General features: G+C 43.1%; 1 protein-coding gene across 4 annotated transcripts in view; it reads right to left on the reverse strand.

Annotated features, from left to right (window-relative positions):
• Nucleotides 1–18,432, reverse strand: part of samd11 (sterile alpha motif domain containing 11) — a 54,110-nt gene that overhangs the window by 19,367 nt on the left and 16,311 nt on the right. For all 4 annotated transcript variants that reach the window (XM_078254795.1, XM_078254796.1, XM_078254794.1 and 1 more), the window contains exons 4-5: nt 11,037–11,146; nt 3,433–3,522 (exon numbers count right to left, since the gene is read on the reverse strand). In XM_078254795.1, the coding sequence (XP_078110921.1) occupies nt 3,433–3,522; nt 11,037–11,146 (200 nt within the window). The remainder of the gene's footprint in view (nt 1–3,432; nt 3,523–11,036; nt 11,147–18,432) is intronic.

An 18,432-nucleotide genomic window follows, 5' to 3' on the forward strand; every position in this document is an offset into this window, starting at 1 on the left:
CATCCACGTCTACATTTATCTCCATGTCAGTCATGATTGTGAGGAATTTGCCTCAAGCTCATACTCAACGCATCAAATTTACTACGCAGATTCAAGCAGCCAGAGGTCACACATTTGGAAAGTTTGTAGTTGAATACCCAATACTTTCTGAACAGTGTCTATGCTTAAACACCAACATTTAATTTGAGTAAATCTGAGCACTCGGAGGTATTTGACAATTTGGAGGGAAGGAATGTTTTATTTTTTTATTTTAATTTTGGATTATAATATAGGTGTAGCTTTACGATAACGACTAATAATTATGCATTTAAAAAAAATAAAAAATATCACAAAATGCAATCCTGACACATTGCCATTGTAAAAAACAGAGAGCAAAAGATTACCCAGATATAATTTTATACACTTTCTATCTTGCATTTTTTTGATGATTATGGCACTCTCTAAAGGGAATGCTTCCTCAAATATTAGCCAGAAAACATGCTTGTACACAGATTATTCATTAGGATAATAGTACTGAAGGACTGGAAACCTCACATACAGCCATGCATTGTTAATGGTCTGAGTCCGACACTAGCACCAACTCACTATTTCTCTGACAGAAAGAACAGCAGTAACCATGCAGTGATGTTTGCATACTGTAGGGTGATAATGTTAAATATGGGGCGGTTTATTGTACTGTATTTTGACTTTTTTAATGCAGACTACAAAAAAAGGCTCAGCTTCTTCCATTATGTGTGTATGTGCATGTAGAACTGCTGTGCTGTGTTTAAGGTGTTGTGAAGATGCTATGGTGTATGATATCTATCCAGCTGTCAGTCCCCACACTTAATCTCTCTCTCTGACCTCCCTCCTCCCTCTCTCTGTCAATAGTAACATGATCTAAGGGTGGTGGGGGATATGGGGAGTTGGTTTGGGAGTTAGAGGAGGGAGAAAGAGGATGATGAGGAGGGAGAAGCAGAGGAAAGCAGGGGTTATTTTTACCACCCTCCTCCTTATTGAAACCTGAGCCTGGCCCCGGGCAGGCGAGCAGGAGTGGCGCTGAGGTGGGTTGGAGGTGCGGGTGGTGGGGGAGCAAGCACGCAAGCAAGCATCTCTGTCTCCACTGCCAAGCTCCAGCTAATCCACCTCAAGTGTATGTGTTTGTGTGTATGTGTGCACGCGCAACTGTCTGAAGTTTTCTCGCACTCTAAACACAGCAGGGGGTGCCGACTTTGTAACAGAAAGAAAAACAGACATCATTTACACAGCGGCATCCAAACGCTACCCTCTTTGTCTCTCTCACTCAAGCTATTTCTCCACCTGCATTAGTCATTAAAGGATAATGTCTGTCGCCAAACTAGGAGGCAAGAAGATATGCATAGAAACACACATACAGGTGCAGAGTCAGGGTTTGAGTGTGTACAGAGCTCAAGGTTAAGACACAGGATCAGATTCAGTTTTGAAATGGCTTAAATGCACTTCTTCTATAACTGTCTCCCTTATGCAAATATACAGCAAGGACAGAATATATGCAAGACGTGCACACACACACACACACACACACACACACACACACACACACACACACACACACACACACACACACACACGCGGTTGTGTATAAGTAAGACTATAATGGCCAGGAATGATTGCCTCTCTACACAGAGGAAGAGGCTGCTGTAAGTCAAAGGTCACCCAGAGGGCAAAGGTCAACGCTCAGCCTGGTGTTGTCAAATAATCATATCTATTTGTACCACTGTATGTGTGCTGATGATGTTGTTTGGCTTACACACGCTCCTGGCGTGTGTGTACAGTATATGCATGTTGTTCAGGTGTCTGCAAGAGATGAGGCTGGATGTGTGGTGAGCTGCCCTTGGTTTTGCGGTTTGGCCTGCTGTATAATGCATCAGTCAGGAAGTCTTCATCAGGAGCCCAGAGGGACAGGCCCGGTGGCTGTGCTGCCTCCATGCTGGGCGCCTGGTTTCACGCCACATGAGGGAGATATGAATAATAGAGGACGGCGACCAGATTGCAGCATTACAGAGGGGCATTGTATTGCCAACGTTTGCCTTCTTAAGATCCGTTATTTATGTTGTTTTCATGTAGAGAGCAGATGAAAAGGTAACAAAGTGTGTATATTAGGAATCAGCTGCAAAAACCATATGATTCAATCTACAGGGGCTATTATTTAAGCTATTATATCATTTACATATTATATTACTGTATGTGCTGCTTTTGGAGGAAATCAGAAATAACCACCAATGTTCTGTCTTCCTGTTAAGTGTCAGTTTGCTTTGGGACTATTTTCTACGGCAGATGTAGTCCCAATGAAAACTGTTCAAATCAAGTTTTTAAATGTCATTTCTCAATGTTTTGAGCACCACAAATTCTCCTTTTGTGGTGCTCAAAACATCCATTTTATTGGGGTAGCAGCAGAATCTCAGAGACAAAAATCAGCAGGTAAAACTAAAACTGTCTTGATGGTTCCATACTAGATGTGTCATGATTTTGATTTTAAATAAAAAATTGATCAAAATAAGCTTTCGATTTTGACTATCGAAATCAGAAGCAGGATCGACGATTCACCCCAGTTGTGCTTTTTTTTTCTCTCCACCCCCACCTACTTGCGCACGTCACAGCGTAGTTTACCGGCTTGTAGCATGCAGCTAAAGACACAGGGTAACTTAAGCTTACCAGTATCCTGCAGCTGCTCTTTTCCAGACACAATGGCCACTGCCGGAGTCAGAGATATCGGAGAAATAGAACTGGAAAATCCTCCTGCTTCCCTGAAGTCACCGGTGTGGCAACATTTTGCCTTCCCCATGAGTGAGTTATGTAAACAAACAACGAACGAACGAAAGCATGTGGGCTCCGATGGTACTTCATGGTGTGTTCAATTGCAACTCTGTAAACTAATAGTGCTTTCCCTTGCACCTTGTTCGTTTTGAAAAAGTCAAACTGTTGATATAAAGAACCCTTCTGCCATCTCGTGGCTCCTATTGTGGCATTGCCGTCACTGCTGAAAAGAAATGTTTGAATCGAAAGTCGAATCGTGACCTCAAAATCTAAAGTCAAATTGAATCGTGGAGAATCGTAACACCCCTATTCCATACCATTAAATGTATGTGAGAAAATACTATGTTTTGGAAATTTTACTTTCCCTGATGTGTGTGCGTGCATGTGTATGCAACTGTAAGTGTGTAAGAGAGAGGAATGGAAATGTGTCTTTAAGTATGTGACATACTGAGACACTGTGTGTGTGTGTGTGCAATGCAGTGTACATGTGTCCTGTGTCTCCCTCTTCTTCACTCTGCAGCTTCCATACTTTCTCCTTCACTTTAACACTCAGCCATCCTGTCTTCTTCCTACAATTTTCACTTGTTTCCTTATAGAAAATACACGTCCAAGCACATCTGTAACATCACAACACACAAATACTCTACGTGGTCTTACCTTTGGGGGATACGCTACGAGGCTTCTTGTCAGAGGGACACTCGCTGCTGCTGTTGGGAGAGAAGCTTCTTCTCTTGCCTAAAAGGTCATCTGTAAACACACAATAAGAGAAAGAGCCGTCAGTAAAAAGACCGAAGTAAAAGCTTGATATTGCAGCTCTGCTCTATGCCTACCTGTATACATGGCGGCTGCTTCGGAAATGCAGAGTTAGAAGAGAGTGTGAAAAGGAGCCAAAGAGAAAAACAAAGTGATAGGTGGAGAAAAAGAGAGAAACAGAGCGAGTGAAGCGAACCACGGGTGTCTGGAGATGTGCCTGTTCTGTCAGATATGAGAGGTGGCCTGTAACGCTGTGACTGACAGATCTGCCCGGCTCATTTGTGTGTGTGTGTGTGTGTGTGTGTGTGTGTGTGTGTGTGTGTGTGTGTGTGTGTGTGTGTGTGTGTGTGTGTGTGTGTGTGTGTGTGTGTGTGTGTCTATTTAAAAGAGGAGGGAGGAGGGTTCTGTCTTTCTGTGTCTCCTCCAACGTCTCTTTCCAACTGTCTGTTCTCAAGTGTTTTCACTGTTCTTCCTCTCTCTTTTCTTTTCTTTCTTCTCTTTTTCCAGATGTTGGCACAAAAGCCTCTGACTGAACTAAATTGCATGAGAGCCTCTCAGCTGCTTGGGAAATCCCACTCAGCTTACATTATGTCTTTATCATGTCTTTACTTTTAGTTTTACTCCCTTCTCTCTGGTTGTTGTCCTCCCCTCATAAACTTACTTCTGATCTTCTTGTCTAATTTCTCCATCTGCTTCCTTCTCTTTCTCCTCTAGGTGTGTTCGAAACCTCCTCCTATTAACACCCTCCCTCGTCTCTTCCTCCCTGTTCTCCCCCTACCTCCTCCCCTGCCACCAAAGAGGAGCATCTAGTGTACAATTACAGCACCCCCTACTGCCTCCTCCTCCTCTCCTCCCCTCTCATCCCTGTGTTCCTTCCCGCCCAATCGCCTCACCCCCACCCCCCTCAAACACACCTCAAATCAATACGGGCCTAATCAGAGAGAGAGGGGATGCAGAGCACATCGCATGCAGTGCCGGCAGGAAGGAAAAAGCTGTTTGTCATAGCTCTATCTCTCTCTCTCTCTTTCTACTTCTATCTCATGCACTGCTCCTTTTCTCTGACTCTGTTTCTTCCTCTACACAGACAGCCAAGCCACAAAAGCAACTGCTTTCCTCCTTTCTCTTTCTCACAAACAACATTTAGCGATTTCTGTCATGTGTCCACCTCTGATATTATTGTTACCTTAGCAACGGGCAGACAGCGAAGCTGTAGTGGAGGCTGACCTTTAACCCTTAACATATCAACCAAACTTATGCTCTTTCTTCTCTTTAACGAGACACAGACAAGGAGGGGAAAGAGACAGAAAAACATTAAGACAGGACTCTGGATTTTGTTGGGCTCCTGAAGGAGCCCTGATGTTGATGAGAGGGCGAGCGAGCAAACGAGAGAGGGTGAGGGGGGAGGTTCACTAATGATCCAGTGTTTGATGTTGCCTCTCAGGTCCTGAGGAAATCCACTCCCTTTACCCTATACCATCTTTAGAAGACAGTGTGTGTGTGTGTGTGTGTGTGTGTGTGTGTGTGTGTGTGTGTGTGTGTGAGTGAGTGAGAGAGAGAGAGGGGGGGGACGACAAGTGCATGCACGCACACACGCAATGTCTTTCACAATTTCTACTTTTTTTGTCATCTCCTTTGTGATATGTCATTCTGTTCATTTTCTTTTCATTTTCATAGCATGTTCAGTATATTTCTTTCACTGGTCCTTTAAAAAAAAGAAGAAACACACAAAAAGGTTTCCATCTATCCTATTAGTGGAATATTAACAAAGACAGAGAGCACCCCCATTAGTTAAACCCCCTCTTCTATCAAAAAACACACACATACACACACACACACCAAGAGCCTCTCATGATCAAACACACACGAGTCGTGTCTTGAGCCGACCTCACTCAAGACACTGCGTCTACTGAGCGAGTGCCCGAGGGCCAGAGATTTGAGGGCGGAAAGCTTTTAAAGCCAATTAAATGGGGCTTCTTAGAGCACCGGCGCTCCCTTTTAATGCCAAACCCTGAGCTCTGCTAGCGACTATGCTAACCCTTTTACTCCCACTAACACTGCTTACAGTCAAGGTTACTACCCCGAGCATTTCCCTACCACCTTAATATTCCTGAAGAATTAGTGGTTATGGAGTCAGGAGTTGACTGTGATTTACCTGTCAAAAGAGTGCAATAATAAGGTGCAAATAGCATTAGTTGCTCTGATATAGCTCTGTTTATTCCATTCCTGGTCAACAAACTTTTTTTTCCGACCACCCAATATTCTAGCCTCTGCCTCAGCTCCTCCTTGCTAGTAAACCTCCCCCTTGTCTGCTGTTCCTCCCACTGAGAGAAAAGAGGGATGAAAACAGAGGGACAGATAGAGAAAGAGGAAACAGCAGGACGTAAACCATTTCTCTTCATGTGACACCACCAGGGCAAACCATCAGGCGTTCCTCTTTCTTTCTTACTCTCTGATTTCCTCTCCTCCCTCAAACTTTAGTCCTCTTCCTTTCCACTCTCCATCCCATGGAGCGTGGTGACAGCTCAGACAGCCAGACTCCTTAATTCCTCTCTTACTCCGTTAATCTGTCATCTTTATCAGGCCGGGGAGGGGGGGCTGTGTGGAGAGAAGGGGGGGAGTGACAGGCGGGGACGTGGGGTGGGCCGCCAGCCGCAGCCCCCCGATCAATCTCCACATTACAGCTGACAGAATGGTGCTAATAACTTATTGATCCCCCCTCCGTGCGCCGGGGCCTCCGCCGGCCCTGAAAGCCCTGCCATTGATTGGCTTACAGGCCGATGCAGCTGAGAGAGGGAGGGGAGGATGGGGGAGGAATGGGGGTGGGTGATGGAGATGGGGAGAGAGGCACTTCTATTCACGCCGAGGAGAGGATGCGCCACCTCTAACGTGTGTGACTGCACACACAGTAACATTGTTTCTCTTTTTAGCAGGAAGAGAGAAACTAAGGCTATGTTTAGACGGAAACGATCTGAAGAGAAAACGCAGAAGTGGCGTTGCGTTCTCACTTTTTATTCTGCGTTTAGACAAGAGTTTTGGGGGGGAAATCTGCATGCATATGGTGACGCAAAAGTGTGTGAAATTCGATGTAGTATGCATGCCAGGCGGCTAGGTGGCACTGCCACACAACACCACCAAGGTTGTGCGCCTAGGTAGAACCTTCCTCCACAGCACAGCACCCACGGGAGCACTACCAATATCCTGAGCCTCGCAGCCCTTCAGCCGCTGCTTGAGCGCTAGAGGCAGCGGGCAGAGGAGGCTGAAGCAGACCCTCCTCTGCCCGCTGGCCGCTGCCACTCGCTCTCTCTCTTTCTCTTCATCCGCAACGTTGTAGCCTACTCTGGCTCAAATGAATAGCCTACATATGGTCATCGAACTATGACAACCTTATCCACATTGTCGAAATCATTTAAATATTGAGCCATTACATTGAAAATCTTTTAGATAACAGGAGCCTATAATTTCTGTAGCCTGTAACAACAGACTACCTGGACGCCTTTTTCTCGTCTCTCGGTAACGCGACGGTGGAGCGTTTTTTTAAGATTTCCACTCTGGAAGGTGGTTTCACTTTTTCGCGTTTTTAAGCCCCAAAAACACCGTCGTCGTATAAACGAAAGGCACATCCGATAAAATATTTTTTCGTTTTCACCCGCGAGCGTCATCGTGTAAACAGGGCCTAAGAGAGGTGGAGAACGAAGAACGCAACTAAAGAAGAAGAAGAGAAAATCATGGGAAGAGAAGATTGGTACAGGTAGTCTACTGACTAAAATATGGCTGACCTTTAAGTTAAAATCTGTCACACTGTCACATAAAAAAATGCCCCCTTTGCAACGCAGTATATATGTAATACAAAAAAAATATTTAATAAACGTATATTATTAGTTATTGCAACCATTGTTATGAAGTTGTAAATTACTAATAACTTTGTCTTAATCATAATGTGATTACATTATTATCTGATAAAAGCTAGAACTAGACAGCACAAGTCACTTTTTAGTTAGTCAAGTCAATCAAAATGGAAAAAACATTGATGGACCAAAACAATCAACCTCTCGCGTTATAAAAAAAGTTAAGGTAATATACGTTTTTAATCACTTGGTGTTTTCTGCCATTTTTAAATGACTGCTTTCTTTGTCTAATCGTTCTGTGTCTGTTATCCCAGTGTTCATTTGTCTGTCATCTGTTGAATTTCTATCTAAAACCAAAGTAACACGTTTCACAAGTTCACTAACTGATGTCAGTACTGAAAATGTAACAATGCCATTTTAAGTGTTACTTAGCAATGCATTACTCTAAATGTCAACGAGCAGAAAAAAAGTAGTTTGACCAAAATAAAAAATATGTAAAATGAAATGCTAAAACAAAAACACCACTGAATGTTGAGCACTGAGGATGGCAGTGATATGATAAACTAAAGAAACAGGACTTTCTGGTAGAAAAAAGTATGTATTTTCACTACTTAGAAGCTTTTTTTGGCACCTTGACAGAAGCATTAGCATTGCTTCATGAACAATAACCATGAAAAGCTATTTTGTTATGGCAGTACAATTACATTCCTGTTAAGCAGTGGGATGTTTTAAAATATTTACAACCCACATTTCCCTTTTTTGCATCTGTATGACAAAGCTAATCAGCTATCAGAAATCCTGAAGTGTTTACTTTTGTTTCTTTGCTAATTGTGTAATAACTAGCTGGTAATACTTTGAAAGCAATGCTCACTCACAATCAGTTTGAAAAAAAAGGTCTTGCACAAACACGCTGGGCTGCAGACTCACACGCAAGCAAACATCAAAAACCAGGCATTTAAAGCCACACACGGAAAGGTGCACACACACAAAAATTTGCTCAAGCCCAAAACCACTGCTACAACCCCCAACCACACACACACACACACACACACACACACACACACACACACACACACACACACACACACACACACACACACACACACACACACACACACACACACACACAGGCTGTAACTGCCTCTGGAAGTCTGAGTGCAGGGAGCAGAGGAGAGAGAGAGAGAGTGGCGGTCCAAAAACACCTTATCTGCCTGTTTGAGTCTCTGGTTTGACCGCAGAGCCACGGTTTACAGTCTCCACAGGCAGCCAGACTCTCAGTGTTGGCGCCCCTGCTCTCCCTCCTCCCTCCCTTCCATAGCCAGCGGCTGGGGAGTGAGAGAGCGAATGAGGGAGGGAGGGATGAAGAGGAGAAGAGAAGGAGGGAGGCAGCCCTCCTGTCTGTCCCTCAGATTTAATTAGGGCCCACTCCGGCACAGAGACGACCCGGCAAACGTGCTTCCCTTTCCTCCTGACCCACACACACACACACACATACACACACACACACACACACACACACACACACACACACACACACACACACACACACACACACACACACACACACACACACGAGAGAGCTGTCCGCCGCCATAGCTGCCGCCTGCCCTCCCCTGATACCACCACAGCACTCATTCATCTCTCTTTCCTCTGTCTCTGTATTGCCAAAATGTTTCTTCCATCACTGTATCTCTGTTTCTCTTATCCTTAATTTCTCTACTGTCTCTCAGATTCTCTCCCTCCACAGATCATTGAATTACATTAAACACTTTTCAAGGATAAGTCAAATAGGATAGTTGACTGACAGAACAGAGTAAACTCAATATCATAGACAGAGAGCTGCATTTACGGGCTCAGTCAAATAATCCACTGTTCTAAAACTTCGTACACATTACACCAACCTATGTATTTGGAAGCAAATTTGAACCTGTGTTGATTTTGCGTTGGCATGCATCTGTATAACTATGTGTTATTTGTGTGTAATTGTGTGTTTGTGAACGTCTGTGCGTCTAATTTCACTGGCAGACAGAATTAGAGCCAGTGGCTGATCGGATTGGACTTGTTTACAGACACGGAGCGAGCGGCTTAGACAGCCTGTTAAATCTCCCTTAAATGCTCAAACCGACAGATTTTAGGGTCTTGGACCCCCCTTGGCGTAGGCCACACTGTGCTCACCCCTTCCTCATTCAACCCCCACCCACCCACTTCTTTCCCCTAGTGTCTTTCTCCATTAAGATAAATACTCAGGGCTCTGATTTCTCCATTAAGTTTAGCGGCTGATTAGGCCGGTATTTGGGTGGAAATCCGTCCCAAACTGGGATTTAAGACACTGGCTGGGGGCGGGCTGTTGAGCAGTCTAATACCCTCCACCTTCCATCCACACTGCCTGATATCACAGGCACCGTATGGACAATTAATCTGGCAGACAGAGGAGATGAGCACACAGAGAGAGGGTATGGAGGTGTTGGGTCTGGACTGATAATGGCACTAGCTGTGCTTCTGGCGAATAGTATAAAAATAGACAGGGTCAATCCCAGGGCAAAAAGGGAGCAAGGGTATAGTCCTCACTGATAAAAAGACAACTGATTATTTAATTAGGGGGAGAATATATATGTTTTGATGATTCTGATGGAATGTATTCAATTAAGCTGATTCTCTTTTCATAAAAAGTCAAAAGTCAGCCGATATTAGAACAAATTCTAACTATTATTGTTTACAATGAGAAAAATTACTATAATTCATATGAAATTGACTTACATATAGGAGAGCATTGAGAAAAGACCTCCTGGCAGACATTTTAATGTGGAAAAAGAGCCTACAACAACATTGGAATGTATTGTAAAATCCGTGCCAACATCAGCATTGAGACAAATTTCATACTCCTCCACAAAACTCAGGACCTAAGTGTGACTTATATACCACTTCAAAACAAAACAAAATATAAAACTTTAAATATGCAATAATATGAATATGTTTGGGTTGCTTATAAATAATTTTTGACTTCAATCATACCTTGTTGGGATACAGCACACGGCACAAACATACAGTATGTCATGAAAATAGGTACAACTAACCCATTGTGGCAGAAACATCCAGTACAGGTTGATCGCTGAATAGTGATATCCACAGAAGCTGTTTTACAAACATATGTTTTTGATGCCGGCACAATATACTCAAACAACCTACTTGACAAATAGCTGTGATTAAATGCTGTCTGTGTTCTGTCTGTAAGCTGTAAGAAAAGCTCTTAGCCCATGCACACCATGGTTCCTCTGCTCACATGAAACTGGATTAAAAGCAAACAAAGCTATTTATTCAGAAGTAATTTAAAACAGGGGGTTTAACAAAAAATCCTGGAGTGCGGCAGAGAATGTGGGAAGAACATTAAGTAATCAACTTGAGAGCGACCTTCAGGAATTAGTAATAAGCTTATGTTAAATTCCCCCAAATCACACAAATTAGGGTAAATTAAATGAGTAATGGAATGTGTATGTATGTTGCAGGTGATGTAAAGGGGGATATTTCATTAGCCTGGATGCAAAGAAAGAAAGGGGGAAAGAATAAAAAAGGAACGAAAAAGAAAGAAGACATCCTGACAAAACTTTAAACACACACACACACACACACACACACACACACACACACAGACACAGCATCTCCTACCTGTGTGTCCAGTACTGGTGTTGTGGTCAGAGGCTGACTGGCCCTCGGGCATGCCGTGCTGTCTGGTGTGGTGCAGGTTGGAGATGATTGTAGAGAGGTCACTGTCACGACTGTAACACACACGCACAAACACACACACAGAGGAAAGAAAGGATGAACACATTTAAAAAGCAGCCCCAAACAAGCTTAATTCCACAACGCAATCCAAACAGGTGCGTGATAGAGGAGCTGATAAATTCTTACTATTTCACACACTACTTACCACAGAAATCCGCCATCCAGACATCTCTCTAACATGCATAGCTCCACACAGAGTCAGCAGCTACAAGTGGCTGTCAACCGGCTCTTAGCTCTGAGGTGTGTAATACACTCTGACAGACTACCGCATCCAGCACTTTTGGGTCTCATCCCTACTCATCTTCCACACGCTAAGATGTATTAACGAACATATTCACAACTCATAAGTAGTTTAGAAGCTCAAAACCTGATTATGGCTCTTTTTAAACCAGGCCACTAACTGTTGTTTTAGAGAAATATGGCAATTGAATCATTTGAGAAGACAGATTATGAAAAACAAAATATCCATCAAGCCTTAAACAGGTCTTACTTACTAATTAGGAATGTAATAGCTGAAAGACAGCACAATGAATCTGTTATATGACACTGGGCTTTAGGTCTTCTTTTCTATTGTCATGCCTACACTTAAACAGGAGGTCCTTCACAACAGTCAACTGTCCACAGGAGTCTCTCAAACTGTCCTTCCCTTCAGCACCCAAAGAAGAAGCAGGGGGAGGGTTTACAGATTAGGCCTATCTGGTTGGAGCCACTCTGGCCTTCCAAAGGCTTCACCAGCCGCCTTTCTAACCTCCCCACACCAGTAGACCCAAACAACTATTTCATTTACAATCTGATTACCATCCTGATCACATTAAATGGCATAATGATGGGAAATTGGCGCTTGGAGTTTGAGGGGAGTATAGCAGCCGTGCAGTATAGTCACAGTGTAATGGCAAACAGCTTGTGGGGTAGGAGAGGTAAAGGGCTGAATATTTGTTAGGTTACATTCTAAATATCATTTATTGTTGAATGACTGTGACATATATGCTACATGGAAGAGAGTTCCAAAGCCCAAAATAATAGGAAACTTCATGTTCTCTATCATTTTGTCCACAAAATAAGCCTAAAAACATGCAGTATTTAAACATGTCAGTTTGATGGCATCAGCATCCTCTCGTGTCAGCGGGAATCTCGTTTTTAGGCTTAACTGGCAACTTTATTGAAAGCAGAATCCTCTATGAAGGGGGTCTGGTATGACACAGCAAGCACAGTTTATGGGACAGAAGCGGTGAATGGTTCTTAGCTGCCACCACTATGACGAGGCCACACTGTTTGCGGCTGCTGGATTTGGGTTTTTACAGTCCCATGATTACAGGCTCCTGCTGTAATGTCAGGCTGTCGGTCGCCAAGCTGTTTTCCACACGCTAACAGAAAAGATGAAGGAAAGTGTGGAGGGCCTAATGCTGGCCATGCTGGCTTCACCAGTCACCTTTCAGTCACAGATAACCAATGACTCAGAAAACAGTCTCAGACAAAACAATCACCACTGGTTGCTAAGCAAGGAGATGCTTGATTGGACTGTGACTGCAAACTTTTTAGACTAATGATAGACTTGTTTTTTTTAGAGTGTAACTTGCTAAAATGAGTAGCTATTTGTGTCTGAGAGCCCAATGGTTTTCTTCAAAAAGAAAAGAAATGCAGTTTTTTTTTTAAATAGTGCTTAAAGTCATATACTGTAATAATGTATCTGCGTCACCCAGTGACTCCAACAAAACACATATCACACACACTGCAGTTACACGCCCCACGGTGAGAAACTGCAGCCAAATCCATCAACCAGCTAGCTGCGTTATAACACCACCTTCTGCCCATCATTTAAAGTGATCATGATAATGCCATCCTGAACTTCTCAGAGAGGTGATGGGGTTATTATCTCATGGTGAAGTGGCCGCTTTAAGCCATTAAGGCAAGGACGTTGTTAGTGGGGTAATTAGCGCACTTTTCCTGAGCTGTCCCGCCTCAGCTTGGGCTAATGAGGGCCTAGCCCTATCCCCACCCACCTCTGCCCTCCCTTAACCCCCTCCCCCATTCTTTCTCTGGGTGGAGGCAAGGTCATACTCAAGCCGTAGAAGATGAAGAGAGGGGGGTGTTTAAAACCCAGTCACCTGAGTCAGCGCTCCCTAAGGAGCTCCTAAGGCCAGGGTTAGCTGGGAAGGACGGGGGCCTTGAAGACGATGGAGGGGAGTTATATTGTGGCTGTTGGGCCTGATAGCAAAGAAGGACATGAGCTGCCTTCTTATCACCCAGGTGCACGGCGGAGACAATCATCTCATCCTCAGCTCATCCCTAAACTAGTCAATACACACTTCTCATCTCCAGCCACAGGACAGACACACTGACCAAGACACTGGGATGACTAATATGCGGTTATACTCAATGTCTGTCATGGATACTACTGGTATCCAACATTACTGAGATGATGCCACAAAGTCTGTGGAACTAATCAAATTTCAACTAGGGCTGGCTATCAATTTAGAGTTTTAGATATTGGTACTAGAGTTGAGGTGCTGATACCTTGCCTGAGTTTGGGGAAAACAAACATGTTTTAACCCCTTTTTTTAATCTGTGGTAAATAAAGTTTGCCTAAAGTTAATAACTGTTTTAGGTAAGGACATATCGGCTCAAAGAATAGAGAAGGGAAACGCCCAATAATCTGATGAAGCATTTGATTCTTGTAACTTTTTGATACTCAATGCATTTCAGACACATTTTAGCCCTAATTTCTACTGCCGTTTTCTTTCAGTGCTTCTAGTCTATGCATTTAAAATGCACTTATCATAGTCCCCGCTACTTAGTCTCACAATATGTTGTGAATAATTTTTCAGTATATATACAATATTTTTACAGTAATGTGAAATAAAGTATGTATGGCTGAATCATAAAAATGGCCAGTATTCCAGTAAAAAAAATCATGTCTGCCAGATCAATTGTTAGGAGTCTTTCTTCTGTTAAGAAAAGGTTATTGTCCCTTCTACCATTACAATAGGCATGCTATTCAAAATGGTCCAAACTACATAAAAAAACTCTTCTCCTGGCAAAGGCTGTCGACTCAGTATAAATGCCCAGTAGTGGCCTGCTGTGGCATTGGCACGCATAGCTGAGGTGGCAGGGCTGGAGGTCACAGCGTGAGCTGGCAGAAGCTGGCAGCCCAGGCACTCTGACGCCATGTCTCACACCACCACTGGGAAAGTGCTGACAGACAGACAGCAGGGATGTGAAGGTGGAGGAGGAGAGACCGAGAGCAAGAGAAAGAGAAAGAGACAGGTCACAAGCGCTGTGTAACATCTGGTGCTTGCAGGTTTACTGTGTAACCTCCTTTGCTCTCAAGACAAAAGCCCAAAGAACACACACTCCACCTGCGGAGGTGGCCCACAGCAACATTCAAATACTAACAGGCAATATGTAATATTCGACAACCACAGCATGGTAAGATATGGACATGGGCAACATGCGAAAAAAAAGAATGAGTAAAGTTTCTCTGATGCTCTGCAGGAAAAACAATATAATGCAAGGCTTTTATTTAGGAAATACCTATGCTTTAGGCACGTTAAGCTTAAAGCAGGAATATGGATCTGTTCCGTATACATTTTATGTTTTGTCTGATTTCTACGAGCAATGGAAATACAATTCTCATGCTGCTCACAGTTGGATCGAAAGGCAACCCGCAACTGGGAACTCTGCAAGCAGAGGGGGTAATGAATAAATACAGAAATAGATACATAAATAAGTAAGAGTAGCCTGGCTTCACTTGGGCTTCACTTCTCCTTGTTGTTCCTCTGCTGTACAGACTGACATGAGGTCGATAAAGCAGCCAAGGGAGGAAAAGTACAATGGAAATAGAATATGGTAAGTCCACCATGTTGCATTTAAGTTCCCCTGCACTGAGCCATGCACATGCTGCTGGTTTTACTTTTAATTTCTTCTTTGGCTCACACTTTACAGTATGAGCTATTATCTTTCTCCTTTTTCTGATTTAGAAAAGAAAAATCTATATTTTTAAGGAGCATTAGGATGAAAAAAGAAAATTATCTGTTGTCTTTACAGTGTGTGATGTGTGATCTTTTAAGCTTTCAAAGAGCACACTGTTGTACTGTAGATACTGTATGAAAGAACAAAGCACTTAATATCTTCAGCTGATTACAACATACTATATGACAGAACATGAATAGTAAACATTGTGTTCTTTACATGTGGAAATGATGAGCCTCCCGCTTCAAGCCCAAGCCAAATCTGAGACTAAATAGCTGGAACACTGCTGACCATCTTTTTGTTGATCCTGTGTTTTGATAGGGAGTTAACAGACAAAACACATCTCTATGTGGAAACAACGAAAGTCTCACTGCTAGCCAACACCCAATCAACTATTAAATTGCTGTAACTCTGTTGCCATGGTAAACGCGTGTAAACAAGGCCAAAAATTCTTGAAGCGGAAAGCTCCTCTAGAAAGCTATAAAACCTCCAAGCTCACTAATTAGTGCTTTAGGGGAGAGCCATTTCTAGTAATTTCACACTGTCCGTGACCTCTTACTGGCATAAGGCAATGACACAATTGTTCAATAAAGCCAGAGGACAAAATGTCAAATGCAATAGGCATACAGTAGCTAACTCAGCATCAGTAGCCCTTTCCCAATTCCCAGTTTGTGCATCCCCGATTCCTCTTCTTAATTCCTCTCCTTGCGTCTTAGTATGAAGAGGAGATTCAAGCCGAGGAGTCGAGGAAGAGACTCAAGGAGAGAGGAGTCGAGGCAACAGGCATTTAACAAACACAAGACATCCCTGCCTTGGGGCAGTCATTAAAAGCGACGTCAATTAAATATGACGTGCAGCACAACTGCATCAGCTGTTCATTGTGTTGTCATACACTGGATTTTATGTTCTCTGTCAGAGGAGCAGAAGTGTTCATGACAACTTCTATAGCTACTTCGAATTCAATTCACAAAGTGGCAAAATGTGATAAGAATGTACAGGGATCGTACATTTTAATTTGTTGTATTTAACACACACACACACACACACACACACACACATATATTTATAATAGCCTATATATTATATAGCCTACACACAAACGCATCTATTATTAAAGTGTAGATCAGCTCTTCATCCGAATCCGCCTGTAAGCTTTATATCTTCCACCTTCCACCCGCCTGAATGAATTATTTTTGATTTAGAGACCCGCATGGACATGGCAGTCCCTGCAGGCTACATTGCTTTTTAAGGTGCTGACACACCAACCCGATTATCGGCCATCGGACAGTCTGGCAAGGTCGGTGAGCCAAGTTTGATTGGTGTGTTCCGTGCTGTCGTCAATCGGAGGAGCCGTCGGTATTCATTTGGGCCAATTTGACTTGTTGAATCGGCCAGTGGGCAGTCGGACTCAATGACCAATTACCGGAAATGACGAGCGGGATGAGCGTGACGAACGCCTCTCAAAATCTTTTAAACTGACCTTTGTCGATCTGAAATGAAGACAGATTCAGCAACTACATGGCCTATTTCTCGCTTAAAATGTTTTCAGAAACATGTTTCGGTGAACTATTTTCGTAAAATACAAGATCATATACCGAATGAGCCGCCATTATGGTCTGGCTTTGAAATTCAGGACAAGCCAGACCCACGTGACGCATTCGTCCAATCAGCTGCCGGTTTTAATTTTTTGGGCAACAATACAGATTAGCGCCGCCTGCTGTTATGGAGACGTATTATGTCTTGCGCATGCACAGAACGTACGCTCAAGTCGGCGGCGCTTCAATGCGTTCTGAGGCACTTTTTTGACGAACTTGGTGAGGCAGTCAGTCCGACTGCCTTTTCTGCTGACGGTCGGTCGTCGGGTTGGTGTGTCAGAGCCTTTAAATTATGTATTGTATTAATGTATAGGTGTTTTCTATAATGATTTACTGTAATGATTAGAGAGGCTGCTTGTAAACATTTCCATAAGTGCAGTAATGTCACTACAGCTGACTGATACAGTCGGACATTTAAGCAGCAAAACGAACTGTAGTTATAAACTTGACAGAGGAAACAGAACTAGACCTTTAGCTTCTGAAATAATCCTAATGAAGTTAAGTTGCTGTTTCTCGAACATCTGTCTGTCTGACAGCAGCTCTATCTCTCATATAACAAATGTGAGCCAACGCTGCTCCATGAAAAGATCTGTTTTCATACAGAGAGGTTAGCTGGAAAATGAAAAAAAAACAATGATAGTAAGTAATATGACATTCTTCTAAATATTTATCAACATAAGCGTCTGCTTGCTTCTAAATTCATTAATCAGCCTCCTATCAGCATGAACCTGCAGCAATCACACCATAGTTTTCTCTCAATGAGCACCAACACTGCCTCAACATTTCACTGGCGTCTGCACAATCAAGCGGACAACAGTTCAAGGCTATAACCAGGTCTATCAAAATTACGCCCACAATGACTCCAACTTTAACCTTGCTGCTGAAGACAAAGATGCCGGTCCAAAACCAATTAGATGGGATGTTAGTAGGTTATGTTGAATTCAGTACGTTGCTTGTCAGCTTTACTCCCTGCTTTACTCCCTGCTGAGTGGATAAGCACAAGACAAGATGGCCCTTATATGAGGAGACCCAGTGGTAGCCTCTGACAGTCAGACTATGTTGAACCAAACAGCTTGGTATGTTTTATGCTTTTGTAGAAGGAAGCATTTGCATATGTAAGTGATCAAGTAGCAAATGGCCTCATGCATGATTGAAAAACAGTGAAATTGCCTTTGTTTGTTATGGTGAACATTAATAATGGGTAGGGTGGATTTTTCTATTTCTTCTACAACAAGGTGAAGTCAGAACGTCAGACGTCAGCGGGTGTAACTTATAAAATCCACGGTAGTTGCTGGGTAATTACCCAGACTCTCAGTCAGCACTTTTCATTCAAAGCCTTGTTATCTACGGCCAACTGAAACAAACACTAAGCTAGGCTTTGTTTTGCCCTTGAGTAAGACATTAAAATCAGATGTTAACGCTATCAAATATTTAGTCCCTGAGATGAAATCTATAAATCAGTGTTAACAAAAGTCAGACACAAACAATCTGCAGCACTGATACCAAGGGAATACACTAAGGTGATAACAAAACTACATTTGTTTCTACCTTTGAGTTCCTGTGTTTCACTGGAGCCACACTAGACTTTCGTTCTGACACCCCAAGGAGCTTATGTACGTATACGGATGACCGCAGATCTGTGGAGCACCAAGTAAACTTATTGTCTGTAAAGCTGGCAAATATTAAAGGAAACCTTTTATGCTTTTCTGTCATAT

The sequence above is a fragment of the Sander vitreus genome, chromosome 7 (genome assembly GCF_031162955.1).
Source record: "Sander vitreus isolate 19-12246 chromosome 7, sanVit1, whole genome shotgun sequence".
In the NCBI taxonomy this organism is placed as follows: domain Eukaryota; kingdom Metazoa; phylum Chordata; class Actinopteri; order Perciformes; family Percidae; genus Sander; species Sander vitreus.